The sequence below is a fragment of the Pelobates fuscus genome, chromosome 3 (genome assembly GCF_036172605.1).
Source record: "Pelobates fuscus isolate aPelFus1 chromosome 3, aPelFus1.pri, whole genome shotgun sequence".
Classification (NCBI taxonomy): domain Eukaryota; kingdom Metazoa; phylum Chordata; class Amphibia; order Anura; family Pelobatidae; genus Pelobates; species Pelobates fuscus.
In genome coordinates this window covers 160,007,991-160,023,451 of record NC_086319.1, presented here as the reverse complement: position 1 = coordinate 160,023,451, position 15,461 = coordinate 160,007,991, and the positions used below count along the sequence as shown (strand labels likewise).

At 48.1% G+C, this 15,461-nt stretch overlaps 1 protein-coding gene across 1 annotated transcript in view; it reads left to right on the top strand.

Moving 5' to 3' along the window:
- Positions 1 to 15,461, top strand: part of AGK (acylglycerol kinase) — a 77,247-nt gene that overhangs the window by 24,523 nt on the left and 37,263 nt on the right. The window contains exon 4 of the mRNA XM_063447586.1: positions 4,716 to 4,795. Within this exon, the coding sequence (XP_063303656.1) occupies positions 4,716 to 4,795 (80 nt within the window). The remainder of the gene's footprint in view (positions 1 to 4,715; positions 4,796 to 15,461) is intronic.

Genomic DNA, 15,461 nt, shown 5'->3' with positions numbered 1-15,461 from the left:
CCTACACACACAACCAGCCATACACACACACACAGACTGGGTTGATTTCTTACCTGGGGTCTAGTGGGGCTGCTGGCAGGCAGGCAGGGGGGCGGACAGGCAGTGAGGAAGTGCTGAGTGTAAGCTCTCCCTGCTCAGTTCCCTCGCGTGCCGCAGTGATTCCAGGAGCCGGAGTGACATCATATTCTGGCTCCCGGCATCACTGCGGGTAGCTGAGCAGGGAGAGCTTACACTTGGCGCTCCCACACCACGACCTGCTGGCCGCATAAATATTAGTTGTGGGCCGCGAGTTTGACATGGCTGTACTACACTGTTAGAAAATACTTATCTGATCTTTAACCTCCTTTTCTCAGACACAATGCTGTACATGTACAGAAGCAACAGTTAATAACATTGTTCTTTACAGCTAAATTATATCCCTAAATAGAGATTAGAACAACTGGCATTCATCTTTTTCCCCAAAACAAAATTGCCAGCAACAGAGCATTCTTTTAGTCACATTCTCCCTCCACAAAAAAAAAAGAAAAGAAAAGTTATCTTCTGTAACCAGAGTCTGACTATGATCGTAGCCACCCCAAGCCACCAGCTTCCTTCTGATCCCACATGCTCTCCCTTCCATTCTCATTCCACTTTATATCTCATCTCATAACTACCTAATGCATCTGCTTGAAAATGCCTTCACCCACAAATGATACTGTATAACTCCCCAGCTTAGTTTATGCAGGGGTCAAGTCCTGGGTAAAAAAGTGCAGGAACTCACCCAAGATCCACTCCCCGCCCCCTCCCCCTCTCCCCCCCCAAAAAATGATACGCTTGTATGCAGGGGCTGAGTAAGGGCACGGGGCTGAGGAGGGGGACAGAGGCTGAGGAAGAGGGACAGGGGCTGAGGAAGAGGGACAGGGGCTGAGGAAGAGGGACAGGGGCTGAGGAAGAGGGACAGGGGCTGAGGAAGAGGGACAGGGGCTGAGGAAGAGGGACAGGGGCTGAGGAAGAGGGACAGGGGCTGAGGAAGAGGGACAGGGGCTGGTGCTCGTATGCAGGGGCTGAGTAAGAGCACTGGGCTGAGTAAGGTGGACAGGGGCTGAGTAAGGTGGACAGGGGCTGAGGAGGGGGACAGGGGCTAAGTAAGTTGACAGTGCTGTGAAAAAGGGACAGGAGCTTAGGAGGGGGGGGGGGGACATGGGTTGAGGAAGGGGCCATGGGCTGAGTAAGGTGTCAGGGCTGAGGAAGAGGGACAGGAGCTTAGGAGGAGGGGGGGCATGGGCTGAGGAAGGGGGCATGGGCTAAGGAAGAGGACAGGGGCTGATGAAGGGAGCAGGGGCTGATGAAGGGAGCAGGGGCTGATGAAGGGAGCAGGGGCTGATGAAGGGAGCAGGGGCTGAGGAGGGGAACAGGGCCTGAGTAAGAAGACAGGGCTTGAGGAGGGGGGCAGGGACTGAGGAGGGGGGCTGCACTGAGGAGGGGGGCAGGCACTGAGGAGGGGGGCAGGCACTGAGGAGGGGGGCAGGCACTGAGGAGGGGGGCAGGCACTGAGGAGGGAGACAGGCACTGAGGAGGGAGACAGGCACTGAGGAGGGAGACAGGCACTGAGGAGGGAGACAGGCACTGAGGAGGGAGACAGGCACTGAGGAGGGGGGCAGGGACTGAGGAGGGAGACAGGAACTGAGTAACGGGACAGGGCCTTAAATAGGGGGACAGGGACTGAGGAGGGGGACAGGGACTGAGTAAGGGGACAGGACTTGAGGAGGGGGGCAGGGACTGAGGAGAGGGACAGGGACTGAGGAGAGGGACAGGGACTGAGGAGAGGGACAGGGACTGAGGAGAGGGACAGGGACTGAGGAGGGGGGCAGGGACTGAGGAGGGGGGCAGGGACTGAGGAGGGGGGCAGGGACTGAGGAGGGGGGCAGGGACTGAGGAGGGGGGCAGGGACTGAGGAGGGGGGCAGGGACTGAGGAGGGGGGCAGGGACTGAGGAGGGGGGCAGGGACTGAGGAGGGGGGCAGGGACTGAGGAGGGGGGCAGGCACTGAGGAGGGGGGCAGGCACTGAGGAGGGGGGCAGGCACTGAGTAACGGGACAGGTTCTTAAATAGGGGGACAGGGACTGAGGAGGGGGACAGGGACTGGGGAGGGGGACAGGGACTGGGGAAAGGGCCTGAGGAGGGAGACAGGGACTGAGGAGGGAGACAGGGACTGAGGAGGGAGACAGGGACTGAGGAGGGAGACAGGGACTGAGGAGGGAGACAGGGACTGAGGAGGGAGACAGGGACTGAGGAGGGAGACAGGGACTGAGGAGGGGGACAGGGACTGAGGAGGGGGACAGGGACTGAGGAGGGGGACAGGGACTGAGGAGGGGGACAGGGACTGAGGAGGGGGACAGGGACTGAGGAGGGGGACAGGGACAAGGGCCTGAGGAGGGAGACAGGGCCTGAGGAGGGAGACAGGGCCTGAGGAGGGAGACAGGGCCTGAGGAGGGAGACAGGGCCTGAGGAGGGAGACAGGGCCTGAGGAGGGAGACAGGGCCTGAGGAGGGAGACAGGGCCTGAGGAGGGAGACAGGGCCTGAGGAGGGAGACAGGGCCTGAGGAGGGAGACAGGGCCTGAGGAGGGAGACAGGGACTGAGGAGGGAGACAGGGACTGAGGAGGGAGACAGGGACTGAGGAGGGAGACAGGGACTGAGGAGGGAGACAGGGACTGAGGAGGGGGACAGGGACTGAGGAGGGGGACAGGGACTGAGGAGGGGGACAGGGACTGAGGAGGGGGACAGGGACTGAGGAGGGGGACAGGGACTGAGGAGGGGGACAGGACCTGAGGAGGGGACAGGGACAGGGACTGAGGAGGGGGACAAGGCCTTAAATAGGGGGACAGGGACTGGGGAGGGGGACAGGGACTGGGGAGGGGGACAGGGACTGGGGAGGGGGACAGGGACTGGGGAGGGGGACAGGGACTGGGGAGGGGGACAGGGACTGGGGAGGGGGACAGGGACTGAGGAGGGGGGGCAGGGCCTTAAATAGGGGGGCAGGGACTGAGGAGGGGGACAGGGACTGAGGAGGGGGATAGGGCTTGAGGAGGGGGACAGGGACTGGGGAAAGGGACTAAGGAGGGGGACAGGAACTGAGGAGGGGGGACAGGGCCTTAAATAGGGGGTCAGGGACTGAGGAGGGGGACAGGGACTGGGGAAAGGGACTAAGGAGGGGGACAGGAACTGAGGAGGGGGACAGGGACTAAGGAGGGGGGCAGGGACTGAGGAGGGGGGCAGGGACTGAGGAGGGGGGCAGGGACTGAGGAGGGGGGCAGGGACTGAGGAGGGGGGCAGGGACTGAGGAGGGGGGCAGGGACTGAGGAGGGGGGCAGGGACTGGGGATGGGGACAGGGACTGGGGAGGGGGACAGAGACTGGGGAGGGGGACAGGGACTGGGGAGGGGGACAGGGACTGGGGAGGGGGACAGAGACTGGGGAGAGGGACAGAGACTGGGGAGAGGGACAGAGACTGGGGAGAGGGACAGGGACTGGTGAGGGGGACAGAGACTGGTGAGGGGGACAGAGACTGGGGAGGGGGACAGGGACTGGGGAGATGGACAGGGACTGGGGAGGGGGACAGGGACTGGGGAGATGGACAGGGACTCAGGAAAGGGATTAAAAACAAACAAAAAAAAACTAAAGTGCCTTCCCCCCTCCCCCCTCCCTGAGGCTTACCTTGGGCCAGGAGGGGTGGGACAGGATCTGGAACCTGCAGCCTGCAGTCAGTGGAGTAAGCCGGCCTCTCCTGATGATGTCAGGAGGAGGGGGCGTGACTTCCTCTGCTCCCCAGCGGTCCTGTGAGAAGAGCAGAGAAAGTCACGCCCCCTCCCACTGACATCATCAGGAGAGGCCGGACGACTCCACTGACTGCAGGGGGAGAGGTGAGTTTAAAAATCCGAGTCCCCAGTCAGAGGCAGGGGATTCGGATTTGTGCTCCCCCTGCTCTGGCAGCCGCTTGTGTCAGCCCTGGGTCCTGCAGGACTAGTAATGGGAACGGCTGCTGTGGAAAAAGTGCAGGAACGCCGTTCCCACGCGTTCCTGCAGGACTCGAGCCCTGAGTTTATGTTGGAATAAAGTTTTTAAAAGAATAACAGTGGACTGATTGATGCCTGATTTTAGCATTTTCGTAATGATCTGGCAGCTCCCTTTTCCTTAGTGGGTACCCTCTCTTCAGTTTTTGTCAAACTGTATTCAAAACTTGGAGGATCCCCCTGCACCCAAAGACTGACTCTGCTTGCAACATTGTAATGTGACAAGTCTACTTCTCCTTTATATGTGCATGTCTTTAGATGGATAAATTGGAGGCTTGAAATTAATTGAGAAACAAATGGAGTGGCTGCATAGCTTTTTAGTACCATAATCACTACAATAAATCGCTGTGAATATGGTGTTTGGAGAGTGTTTAAAGTAGTCGGATTCTATTTTAGTCCCAAGTACTTATTGGCTAATCATAATAAGGGCAATGTATAAGAAATGTAAAACGGGTATATGTTGTTTTGTGTATCAACAGAGGAACTTTTATTAAACGTATAAAAATATCATGATGTTTGCTTGTTTTTTATTTTGTGTATATATTTCATTGTGTATTTCAGATCTGGTTTGTAATTAATGCACTCCAGTTATCTTCCAATTTACTAATTTAAATTAAATTTAAATTCGCTCATATGTTACTCTATGCAAAATCTTTTCTCCGTAAGGTGTTTGGAGACGAGCTGATTCACCCCAGTATAGCTGTGAAGAAAGCGACTGTTTTCCTGAATCCTGCTGCCTGCAAAGGGTAAGCTCTGACATAGCAGACTGGAGGGTTTCAATCTCTGTCTTTCCTGTTAATTCTTACACAGCACTAATCTTTTCATTCATCCAACAGTGAGCCTTGGAGTCATGAGCTAATACACCATAGGAAAACTGCTGGGCTTGAATAAATACTTCCGTATTGCTTTATTAAAACAGGTCAAAAATGCAAACAATTGATCTGTGTAATTAGAACATTCAATCACCCTTAGCATTCATTTAATTGATTTACGCCCTGTAACACTTTTCCTGTGTGGATGCTTCCGTCAAGCATATTGTATGTTTTTATTTGAGCTTAATTGCGTATTGATTTATTAACAATTACTATACAGTTCTTTTCTAGTTTTGAGCTAAATAATGTTAGCAGACGAATTAGGGTAAAACACAGCAATGCGTCCTTATGTAAATTTGTTGCCTATTTGTTTTGAAACTATTACAGAGAAATTACCACATTTGTAATGAAAGTATGTCTTAGTGAAGCATATACAAGTAGCTAATAAGTGTTTAATTCCTTTATGCACATTATATGTCATTATGCATGTTTTATGAAAGTTCTGTACTGATTTTGCTTGTGAGTCCACTAGTGGAGAATTGTAACCAAATGGCGGCCAAATAAAAGTGCGTCATATGCTAAAGTAGCTGAATTTGCTACTGTGAATAGTAAAGTAGTTTCAGCATAGCGAACTTTGTGTTGAGACAGCTGAATTGCCACATGGCTGACTTTAAACATATTCAGGGTTATTTAATAACCTGAGAATCGTCAGGAAATAAAAGTGAATTTCACATTTTAGACCGATGTAGCTCAAATAGAAGCATAGCTGACTTGGATAATTTTTCCACAATTTTAGCCTTAATTTGAAATTCAATTCCAACCTCAGTAAATATCCTTGTTAGTCAATAGACCTTTTAAAGGGTAGCTTCAAGCACCATGACCACTTTTTTTTTATTTGAAGTAGTCATGGTGCCTGTAGTCTGTATATGCAGCTTTTCACTTGAAAACACTGCATACACAGAGATTAACCCTTCTACTGCTGGATGGTGGAGCTTCACCCGTGTCATTGGGCATCAATAATGTTAATTCTGTGCAAAATTGGCACCTGACACCAGCATGACCTGCCTCCATACAACCTCTGTCCTCTCATTAGCCTGACCTCCATTCCACTCTGGCAAGGGGAATAACGTAGCTTCAGGGATAATTTGGCTTCGGTGCTGGAACATTGGTAAGTTTTAGTCCTTATTTATTTAATTTACTTAAGTTTGGAGTAGGTGGATCACCGCAACAAAAGTTACTCTAGAAAACACTGGTTTTTAGTTGGAGTAACCGTATAAGAGTTTTTGGGATGTAGTTACTTTGTGTGCATGAGGTGTGCATGCAAAGGTGGGCACATAAACTAAGGACAAAACGACAATCTTGTACTTTATTTCTCGTTCGGGGATATTGATACCGGAGAAACTGACGGAAGCGAAGCACAGAGAGATGGACACAGGTTTCTTCAGGAAGGAAGAGATTCTTTATTGGATCACCGATCGGGACTCAGAGGGACTAACGTCACCAAAATACCACAAGTTCTGAGCCCCGGACAATAGTGTAGGCTCCTTATATAGGCACATAACTCCTCCCATATTAAGCTCCACCCACACATTCTCTTGACCAATCAATACAAATAAGAATTAACTTCCTGCTTGACCGCATGGCTTGTCCAGCACAGTGGAGGAGGGGAATACTACATCCTGTATTCTTGCACATGCTCCGTACACTACTGATCGTATCTTGCCTCGTGCAACCAACTGATCGATACGTCAGCATATGCACGTACACATGCCACGTGGTAATCTCGGCCTACTAAATTTATTTTTACCGAGATTCCACCACATTCCCCCCTTTGATGCCTCTTGATATTTCACAATTACTTGAGGCATCACTTAACCTTGGTTTGCATACACCGCAAGTTACCCTGAACTAGACCAGACTTAACTTATGACGTGAATCTTCAACACTCATCTTCCTGCATTGGTTCTCCCTGATCTAGAGCCTCATATTTATAAATTGCCATTATCTGTGCAGCAGCCTTCCTCTCTGCTATATTTTCTATCAGGCTTTGCACAGACCTAACTACTAAGGGTATAAGACACGGCAGGAGTAGACACAACATTAAAATCAGTAGGACTCCACCTACCCACTGCCTTAAGCCCTCCAAACCACTCATACCAGCTACCAAACCAACTACTTGGATTATACCCTTTCCATACCTGAGTAGGCACATGCGCTAGTTTAACCATATGGCTAGTAAGCTCAGCTATTGCTTGCCCTTCGTCATCTATTTGAAGGCAGCAATTGCTCAGGTTAAACTTCCCACATACACCTCCCTCTACTGCCAAAAGGTAATCCAAGGCTAATCTATTTTGGTAGACTGCTGTCCTCATCCTGGTATTATGCTTCGCTAGAAGATTGAGCGCTTGTGATGTCTCGTTAGTAATAATCTCAACCACCGCCTGTAATCTTATAATACGGTTGAGCATATAAATAGGGGTTCTATAACCAAAAGTACCATCCTCTGCCCACGTGGCTGGCCCATAATAATCTATAATATGCTGGGGAGGCCATTCATTATCTTCCCAGGCGCCTATCTCTATGGGTCCCCTTTTCTTCCTATGATTCACATCATATACTTTAACACCTAAAGTCTCACCTGTTTCAATAGGTAACAAGAAGAAGGATGGTTTGAGCATACCCAACACACATGCCCCTTCCCAGTCCTGTGGCAACTCCGAATAGGCTCTCTTACCACAGATCCAGTACAAATTTGCTGGGGCTCTCCAGGTAGATGTGATGGATAGATCAAACCACACATCCTTTAAATTGGCGTATCTAGCAAACGGGTTAGATGGTTCTGAGACATTTGAAGCCGACCACCAAGTTGTATTCTTTGTATCATCATCATAAGCTTTTTGCCCTAGACAAGTTAATTCTCCTACAGAAGTATTATACATTATTCCTTTCCTTGCTATGCAAACATAACCTATGATGGAGGTCTTTAATCTCCACTCAGATTTACCTCTAACACTCATATGATAATCGGCTTGTGTAGATATTAATTGGTCAACTGCCTCAGAACCGGACATTACCTCCTTTGCTTCCCAAGGCCATTGGTCTCCCATGTTAGTACCTCCACACACATAGCAGTTGGTAACATTAAGACTACCGGCAATACTTTCGGCTAAATCAATGAACAGGTTTTTAGCATTATGGGGGATCTTATTATCTATACTCATCTCTTCATAAAAGGAATGGTATACTTGATGAGTTTGGGAGGATACCGTATCAGTCTCTATCCCTATAAACAATACTGTCCCAGGATCTAAACCCGTCCCGTATATTTGAAACCCAAATAAATTGCCATACTTGTCTAAGAACTTGTCAGGATTATTTATAAGTATATGGACTGGATTGCATTCCATAGACTTACAATATGGGCTGGTAGGCAACTTAGTCACTATCATGTCTTTGTCTACTGTCTGTCCCCAAGTTGCCCACCCCACACAAGACCAATATGGGCAAAAGTTATAATCTCTATTTGGGCATCTAGGACTCACATATTTATTTTTACTACTGGGACAAATATATTTATCATTAGACCCATACGTCCTCTCCCATCTAAGATCCCCACATACATTCCACGGCTTTCTACCACTTGATATCGCTTTACACGCATCAAATAGCAGAACACCCGAAGAATGTACGGATTCTAATACTGTCTTGTTAATTAGGGTCCCCTGAGGATCTCCATTCCTGAGAGTCAACCAAATTGTACGAGGTTGATACTCTGGACTGAAGCACTTAGGTTCTCCTACTCCTAAATGGCACACACTATATTCTATATTTAGGTATCTACATCTCGATACATCTCCTTTACACTCGTATTGTGAATGCCAAATTAGGGTTTGGGAAATATGGTTACCTGTTCTTGTAGTCTTAATGCATACCTCACAGCTAGGAGTGTCGGTACCTCTACCTTCCTGAATATAAAAATACACATAAATAAACATTATCAAGAACACATCTTTCGCCGTCATCCTCAGTCTTCGTCCGTGCGAAGGCACCTCAGCTTCCAGGATGTAAGGGCTGCAGGGAATGGAGTTCTGCTCGTCTTCACAGGAGTCCCTTCGAGACTTTCCCTGGCTTATATACTATACGTCGGTGGGCGGACAGGCTTTATTATGGCCTTCTCACTCACGCACCAAATCCCTAAAATAATAAAATTTTGTAATCCACACAAGTTCCTCGTTACTCCGACTGAGTAGTGCGTTTTAACCGGATCTTGCAGGGATTCTCTGGATCTGCTGTAACTTGCCAAGAATCGACTGCTGCTGGTTTAACCCTGGAGTGATGTATCCACGGAGTCACTTCGGCTACTTTTATCGCTGTAGGGGTAGACAAAAGAACAACATAAGGACCTCTCCACTTGGGCCCTAACGGTACATTATTCCACTCTTTAATCCACACTTGGTCTCCTGGATGATAACTATGAACAGGGGGATAAATATTCACAGGTAATCTATCTTGTACCCATTTCTGTACCTCCTCCATAGTCTTACCCAACTCTACAACCTGCTGCCGGGTAATTCCTTCTCCCAACTGACTCAAATCCCCCCTTAAGTTACCAAGTACGGGAGGTGGTCGCCCATACATGATTTCAAAAGGAGAGAGGCCCATCCTTCTGGTAGGGGTACTGCGGATTCGCAATAGAGCTATGGGTAAGAGAACGTTCCACTTAAGTTGGGTTTCCTGACACATTTTAGCCAACTGATTCTTAATAGTTCTATTCATTCTCTCTACCTTACCAGAACTCTGGGGTCTATATGCCGTATGAAGCCTCCACTTTATACCAAGCATATGAGTCAGTTGTTGTAGGCACTGATGAACAAAAGCTGGACCATTGTCCGATCCTATAAAACAGGGTAGTCCATATCGGGGTATTATTTCTCGTAGCAGGAATCTCACAACTTCTCCTGCTTTCTCTGTACGAGTAGGACATGCTTCTACCCAGCCTGAATAGGTGCACACAATTACCAGCAGGTAACGATGTCCACCCGATTTAGGCATCACTGTATAGTCTATTTGTAAATCGGACATGGGGAGTCCCCCCATAAACTGGACTCCTGGTGGCTTTACTGGTCCTTGTCTTGCATTATTTTTAGCACACGTTACACATCTTCGTACAATGGCCTGAGTCAAGTTGGACAATCTTGGTATGTAGAAATGTTTTCTGAGAGATTCTTCTGTGCTGTCTCTCCCAGAATGTGTCCCGTTGTGATAGTTTTGGACAATTTCTACCGCTAGTGATGCTGGTATGACTATTCTTCCATCTTCTAGCTGATACCACTTGTTCTCCAAATACTTTCCTGGTTCAGTCTTTAACCACTCCTCTTCTCGAGCTGTGTAAACTGGAGTCCATTGAGACAGTGGAGTTGGTATAAGAGCAGCTATATGCCCCACATATTCCTGTCTTCCTGATTCAGCGGCACGCTTAGCTGCACTATCTGCCATCCGATTTCCCTTGGTTACATCACCATCTCCTCTCAGATGCGCTCGACAATGTATAATACCGACTTCTTTCAGCTCCCACACTGCTTCCAATAGTTGTAGGATTTCAGCTGCATATTTGATTTCTTTGCCTTCTGAATTCAGTAGTCCTCTTTCTTTATACAAAGCTCCGTGGGCATGAGTGGTTAAAAACGCATATTTGGAGTCCGTGTAGATGTTCACTCTTAAACCTTCAGCCAATTGTAACGCTCGTGTCAGTGCTATCAATTCTGCCTTTTGTGCTGATGTTCCTTTCGCCAGTGGCCGAGCTTCTATCACCTTGTCTATTGTTGTTACTGCATATCCTGCATAGCGGATCCCTTCTTTCACATAACTACTGCCGTCGGTGTAATATTGAACATCGGGGTTCTGGATGGGAAAATCACGAAGATCTGGTCTACTTGAAAATACTTCATCCATTACTTCCAAACAATCATGTTGACTTTCAGTAGGTTGTGGCAAAAGGGTAGCTGGATTTAAGGTGTTTACAGTCTCTAAATGCACTCTTGGGTTTTCACACAACATTGCTTGATACTTGGTCATACGGCTGTTACTAAACCAATGATTTCCTTTGTAATCCAACAACGTCTGTACTGCATGTGGGACTCGTACATAAAGTTCTTGACCCAGAGTGAGTTTATCGGCTTCAGCTACTAGCAGGGCGGCTGCAGCTACGGCTCTTAGACAAGGTGGAAGTCCGCTGGCCACTGCATCCAATTGCTTAGACATGTAGGCAACAGGTCTTTGCCATGATCCCAAGTACTGTGTCAATACTCCCACAGCCATTCTTCTTTGCTCATGTACATACAGGTAGAATGGTCGTGTGTGATCAGGTAGACCTAATGCTGGGGCACTCATCAAAGCCTTCTTCACATCTTCAAATGCCGTTTGCTGTTCTTGAGTCCATAAGAAGGGGTCGTGCTCTGTACCTTTGATAGCTGCATACAGAGGTTTTGCCAGTATCGCGTAGCTTGGAATCCATATCCTACAGAAGCCTGCTGCCCCCAAGAATTCTCGCACTTGTCTTCTATTCTTGGGTATCGGTATTTGGCACACAGCTTCTTTTCTCTCTGGCCCCATAATTCTTTGACCTTCAGAGATATGGAATCCCAGATATTTGACAGTTGGCAAACACAACTGAGCCTTCTTTCTAGACACCTTGTATCCTGCCTTCCAGAGAATGTGTAGTAGATCGTGCGTTGCTTGCTGACATATTTCTTTTGTAACTGCTGCTATCAACAAGTCATCTACATATTGTAACAATACACACTCTCCTGGGATGGACTCGAAATCCAGTAGATCTTGACTTAGAGCTGAACCAAATAGGGTAGGTGAATTTTTAAACCCTTGGGGCAGTCTTGTCCAGGTCATTTGGCGTTTCGAGCCCGTTACAGCGTTCTCCCATTGGAAAGCGAAAATACATTGACTTTCTGCGGCAATTCGGAGGCAAAAGAAGGCATCTTTGAGGTCTAAGACTGTAAAGTAAGTAGCCCCGCCCGGAATTAAAGCAAGCAGGTTATATGGATTGGGTACAACTGGATGTATACTAACAACCGCATCATTGACTGCTCTCAAGTCCTGCACAGGACGATACTCATCTGTACCGGGCTTTTGAACAGGCAGCAATGGGGTGTTCCAGGGGGAAGTACAGAATTTTAGGATACCATACCGTATGAACTTATCCAGATAAGATTGGATGTTCTTCTTAGCCTTCTGCGGGATGTGGTATTGTCTTAGGCTTACTGGATAAACCCCAAGTTTTAGTTCAATTTTAATAGGTGGAATATTGCGGGCCAGTCCTGGTGGGTTGTTCTCTGCCCAAACTCCTGGTATGTTGAATAAGGACTCATCACTCTTAGGGTTTTGGCTAGTCAACGCTGTATAAAGTCGCCACTCTTCTTCCTTTGGTACGGATAATGTCATAATACCTGAAGGTCCATTAAACTTTAAGGATGTTGTTCCATTTGGTAGGAACGTAATCTGCGCTTGTAATTTAGATGGCATATCACGTCCCAGCAATTGGACTGGACATTCAGGCATATAAAGGAATTGATGTTTTACTACGTGGCCTCCCAATGTACAGAGTCGACTTTTAAGAACCGGTTTTTCAGCACTTCTTCCAGTTGCTCCTATTACAGTAATAGTCCTTCCAGATGGAGGAGCAACTAGATTAGTCACCACTGAATGTTCAGCACCAGTGTCGATCATGAACGCACTCCTTTTTCCCCCTATTGATACATCGACCATAGGCTCCGCTCGACCAAGGGGGATGGAGCCCGGTCGGTATCAATAGTCCTCCATGACCGTGTCAGCCAATCCTACAAAGTCCCTGCCTTCTCTATCGCGGGACCTTTGCGCTGCTGGGAAATACCTATCTTCCCTAACACTTCCTCTGTTCCCATAGCTCCCTCTATTACCATTACTCCCTCCGGGGCCTCCTCTACCTCTCGCTCTGCCTCTAAAGTTTCCGTAACCTGCCCTGGGTTGGTCTCTCTCGTACTGCTCTCTTTGTGGACATTCGTTCCTCCAATGCCCTTCTTCCTTGCAATACGCGCACTGATTCCTACTCAAAGGCTCCCTACTCCATCTACTATCGCCTCTATCTGGGCCCCGTCTATCTACGCCTGCGATCGCTACCGCTAGCATATCTGCCTTTTTACGCATCTTGCGCTCTTCCTCTTTCTTACTTTCTGTTTCCCTATTCATATACACCTTATTCGCTACCTCCATTAGTTGGGTGATGGACATACCTGCAAACCCTTCTAACTTATGTAGCTTGCGCTTAATATCTCCGTAAGCTTGGCTGACAAAGGCGGAGTTCACCATTCGGGAATTATCTGCGTCTTCCGGATTAAAGGGGGTATACAAGCGGTATGCCTCCAATAATCGGTCATAAAAGACACTGGGCGCTTCATCACTTTTCTGAATCACCTCAACTGTCTTCGACATATTAATGGCTTTCTTTCCTCCGGCTTTCATGCCAGCAATTATAGCGTCTCTATAGGCTCTGAGTTGAACCATATCAGCACCATTTACATTCCAATCGGGATCGGTGTTGGGATAATGTGTTGCGGCCCATGCTGATGGATTGGCTTGATTCAAAGTACGGGCTTTATCCTCTAGCGCTTTAATGGCCGCTTGATTAATTCTTGTCCTTTCCTCATTGTTAAACAAAGTCATTAATAACTGCTGGCAATCAGCCCATGTCGGGTTATGTGTCTGTACTATTGAGGTGAACAGATCAGTCATAGCTTGTGGTTTCTCAGTATACGAGGAATTGTGGGTCTTCCAATTTAAGAGATCGGTTGTCGTGAACGGGACATATACGAAGACTGGGTCAGCATGTGCCATTTGGCCTGCGGCATCGATATAGGCTGACCCGGGATTCAGACGAAGAGGCATCTGATAATGTTTTAATTGTTGGGTACCGGTCAGTTGTCGGGTTTGTATGGGGCTACGTGGAGGGGCGTCAGTTATGGGTTCCAGTCGGGGAGAAATAGGGCATATGAGGATGTGGGAGCTTGGTTTTGGGAAAAGGTAGTAAATAAAACACTTCGAGCCGAGCTAGAAGAAGCTTGACCGGAAGTCTGAAGTGGCGCCAAATCAGGATATTCGGATCTAATTGGGATTGGCTCTGGTTCCGGAAGGGGAGATTTAGTACGAGAGGGGGTGGATTCTGTACTGGAGGAGGAAGCGGAAGTGGATGAGGGCAATGAGGGAAGGGTTGCAGGACTTCCTGCATTTGCGTCACTTCCTCTTAACGGAAAGTAAGGGGGCGGCAAAGGGATCTCGGACTCAGGGGGCGTGTCCAAAATGGGCCTAACACCAGTCCTAGTGGACAAACAAGTCCTAGCCACCATGAGGCGACATTGCTCCTCGTGGCATGTCTGAATCCATTTTGGCGAGTCATTTACGGCCTGTCTCCAACAATCAATATAAGGAAACTGCCCGTAAAGTTCAGGCCTACCCGATACAGCCACGTGTAAGCGCTGTACCAGAGTTGGATCCAAACTGCCACGTGGCGGCCATGCCGCAACCAAAGTAGGCCACTCCCTAGTACACAAAGTGACCAAACGTACAGGAGACATTTTAACCCCAAAATCACAAGTTTTGAATCCCTTTTTAAAATTCTTCACCATACAACCTAAGGGATCCGGAATCGTTGACTGCGACGCGCCCATACTTATCAATGGAACGTCGCTGACAACGAATACTATGCACGCGTACTATTCAACAGTCACACCCGTTTCCTCTGGCAACAGCACCACGTGGTACAGTTACCAAGTGAAACGTATACAATAACACAATAAACACTCAGGGAATTCCCGTACACACACAGCTGTTACACCAGTCACTAGATAATCAATATTATGCCCTTTGGCGAAACTATACAGTCACCCACGCTATAATTCTCTATATACGAATTACCCGTCTATAACACACCCCAGTAACATCGTCTTTTACAAATAGCGGTTACAGTACGGTTAGCATAGGTCAAAGCACAAGTTAAGGTCACAATACAATTATTAGTGGTTATGGTGTTAAACATGCAATGGACGACAATGATTAGTACTTATATACAGTGTCAGTAAATATACAGGGTTATGGTACCGTGCACTATAATACAGCAACACACTATTAACACTCTCGCTAGACGGCTGAGCTCGCGCTATCTAACAAGATATACACTTTACTAAACAATCTTTATCACATTTACAATTCCCAACTAAACTATTGGCCAGTACCTTGAATGGACTACCTAAAACTATATACACCCGTTTTGGTTAGCCACACTGCCCAAGCACCACATATAGCGAGCTAGAGGACCGAATTTACACAGGCGCCTCTTAGTCGATTACTATCAAAAATCTAGTGGGTTCCAAATTTACACGCCTTCCCACTTAGCCAAGATAGGTTGAGAGCTAGCGAACCGAATTTACACAGGTGCCGCTTAGTCTCCCGGTCCCTCCGACCTAGCGAACGTAATATACACCCTAGAACGCTAGTCTAGACAAGACACCGGTGTCCGGCTAGGGCTATTTACACAGGACCCCGCCTGACTAACCAA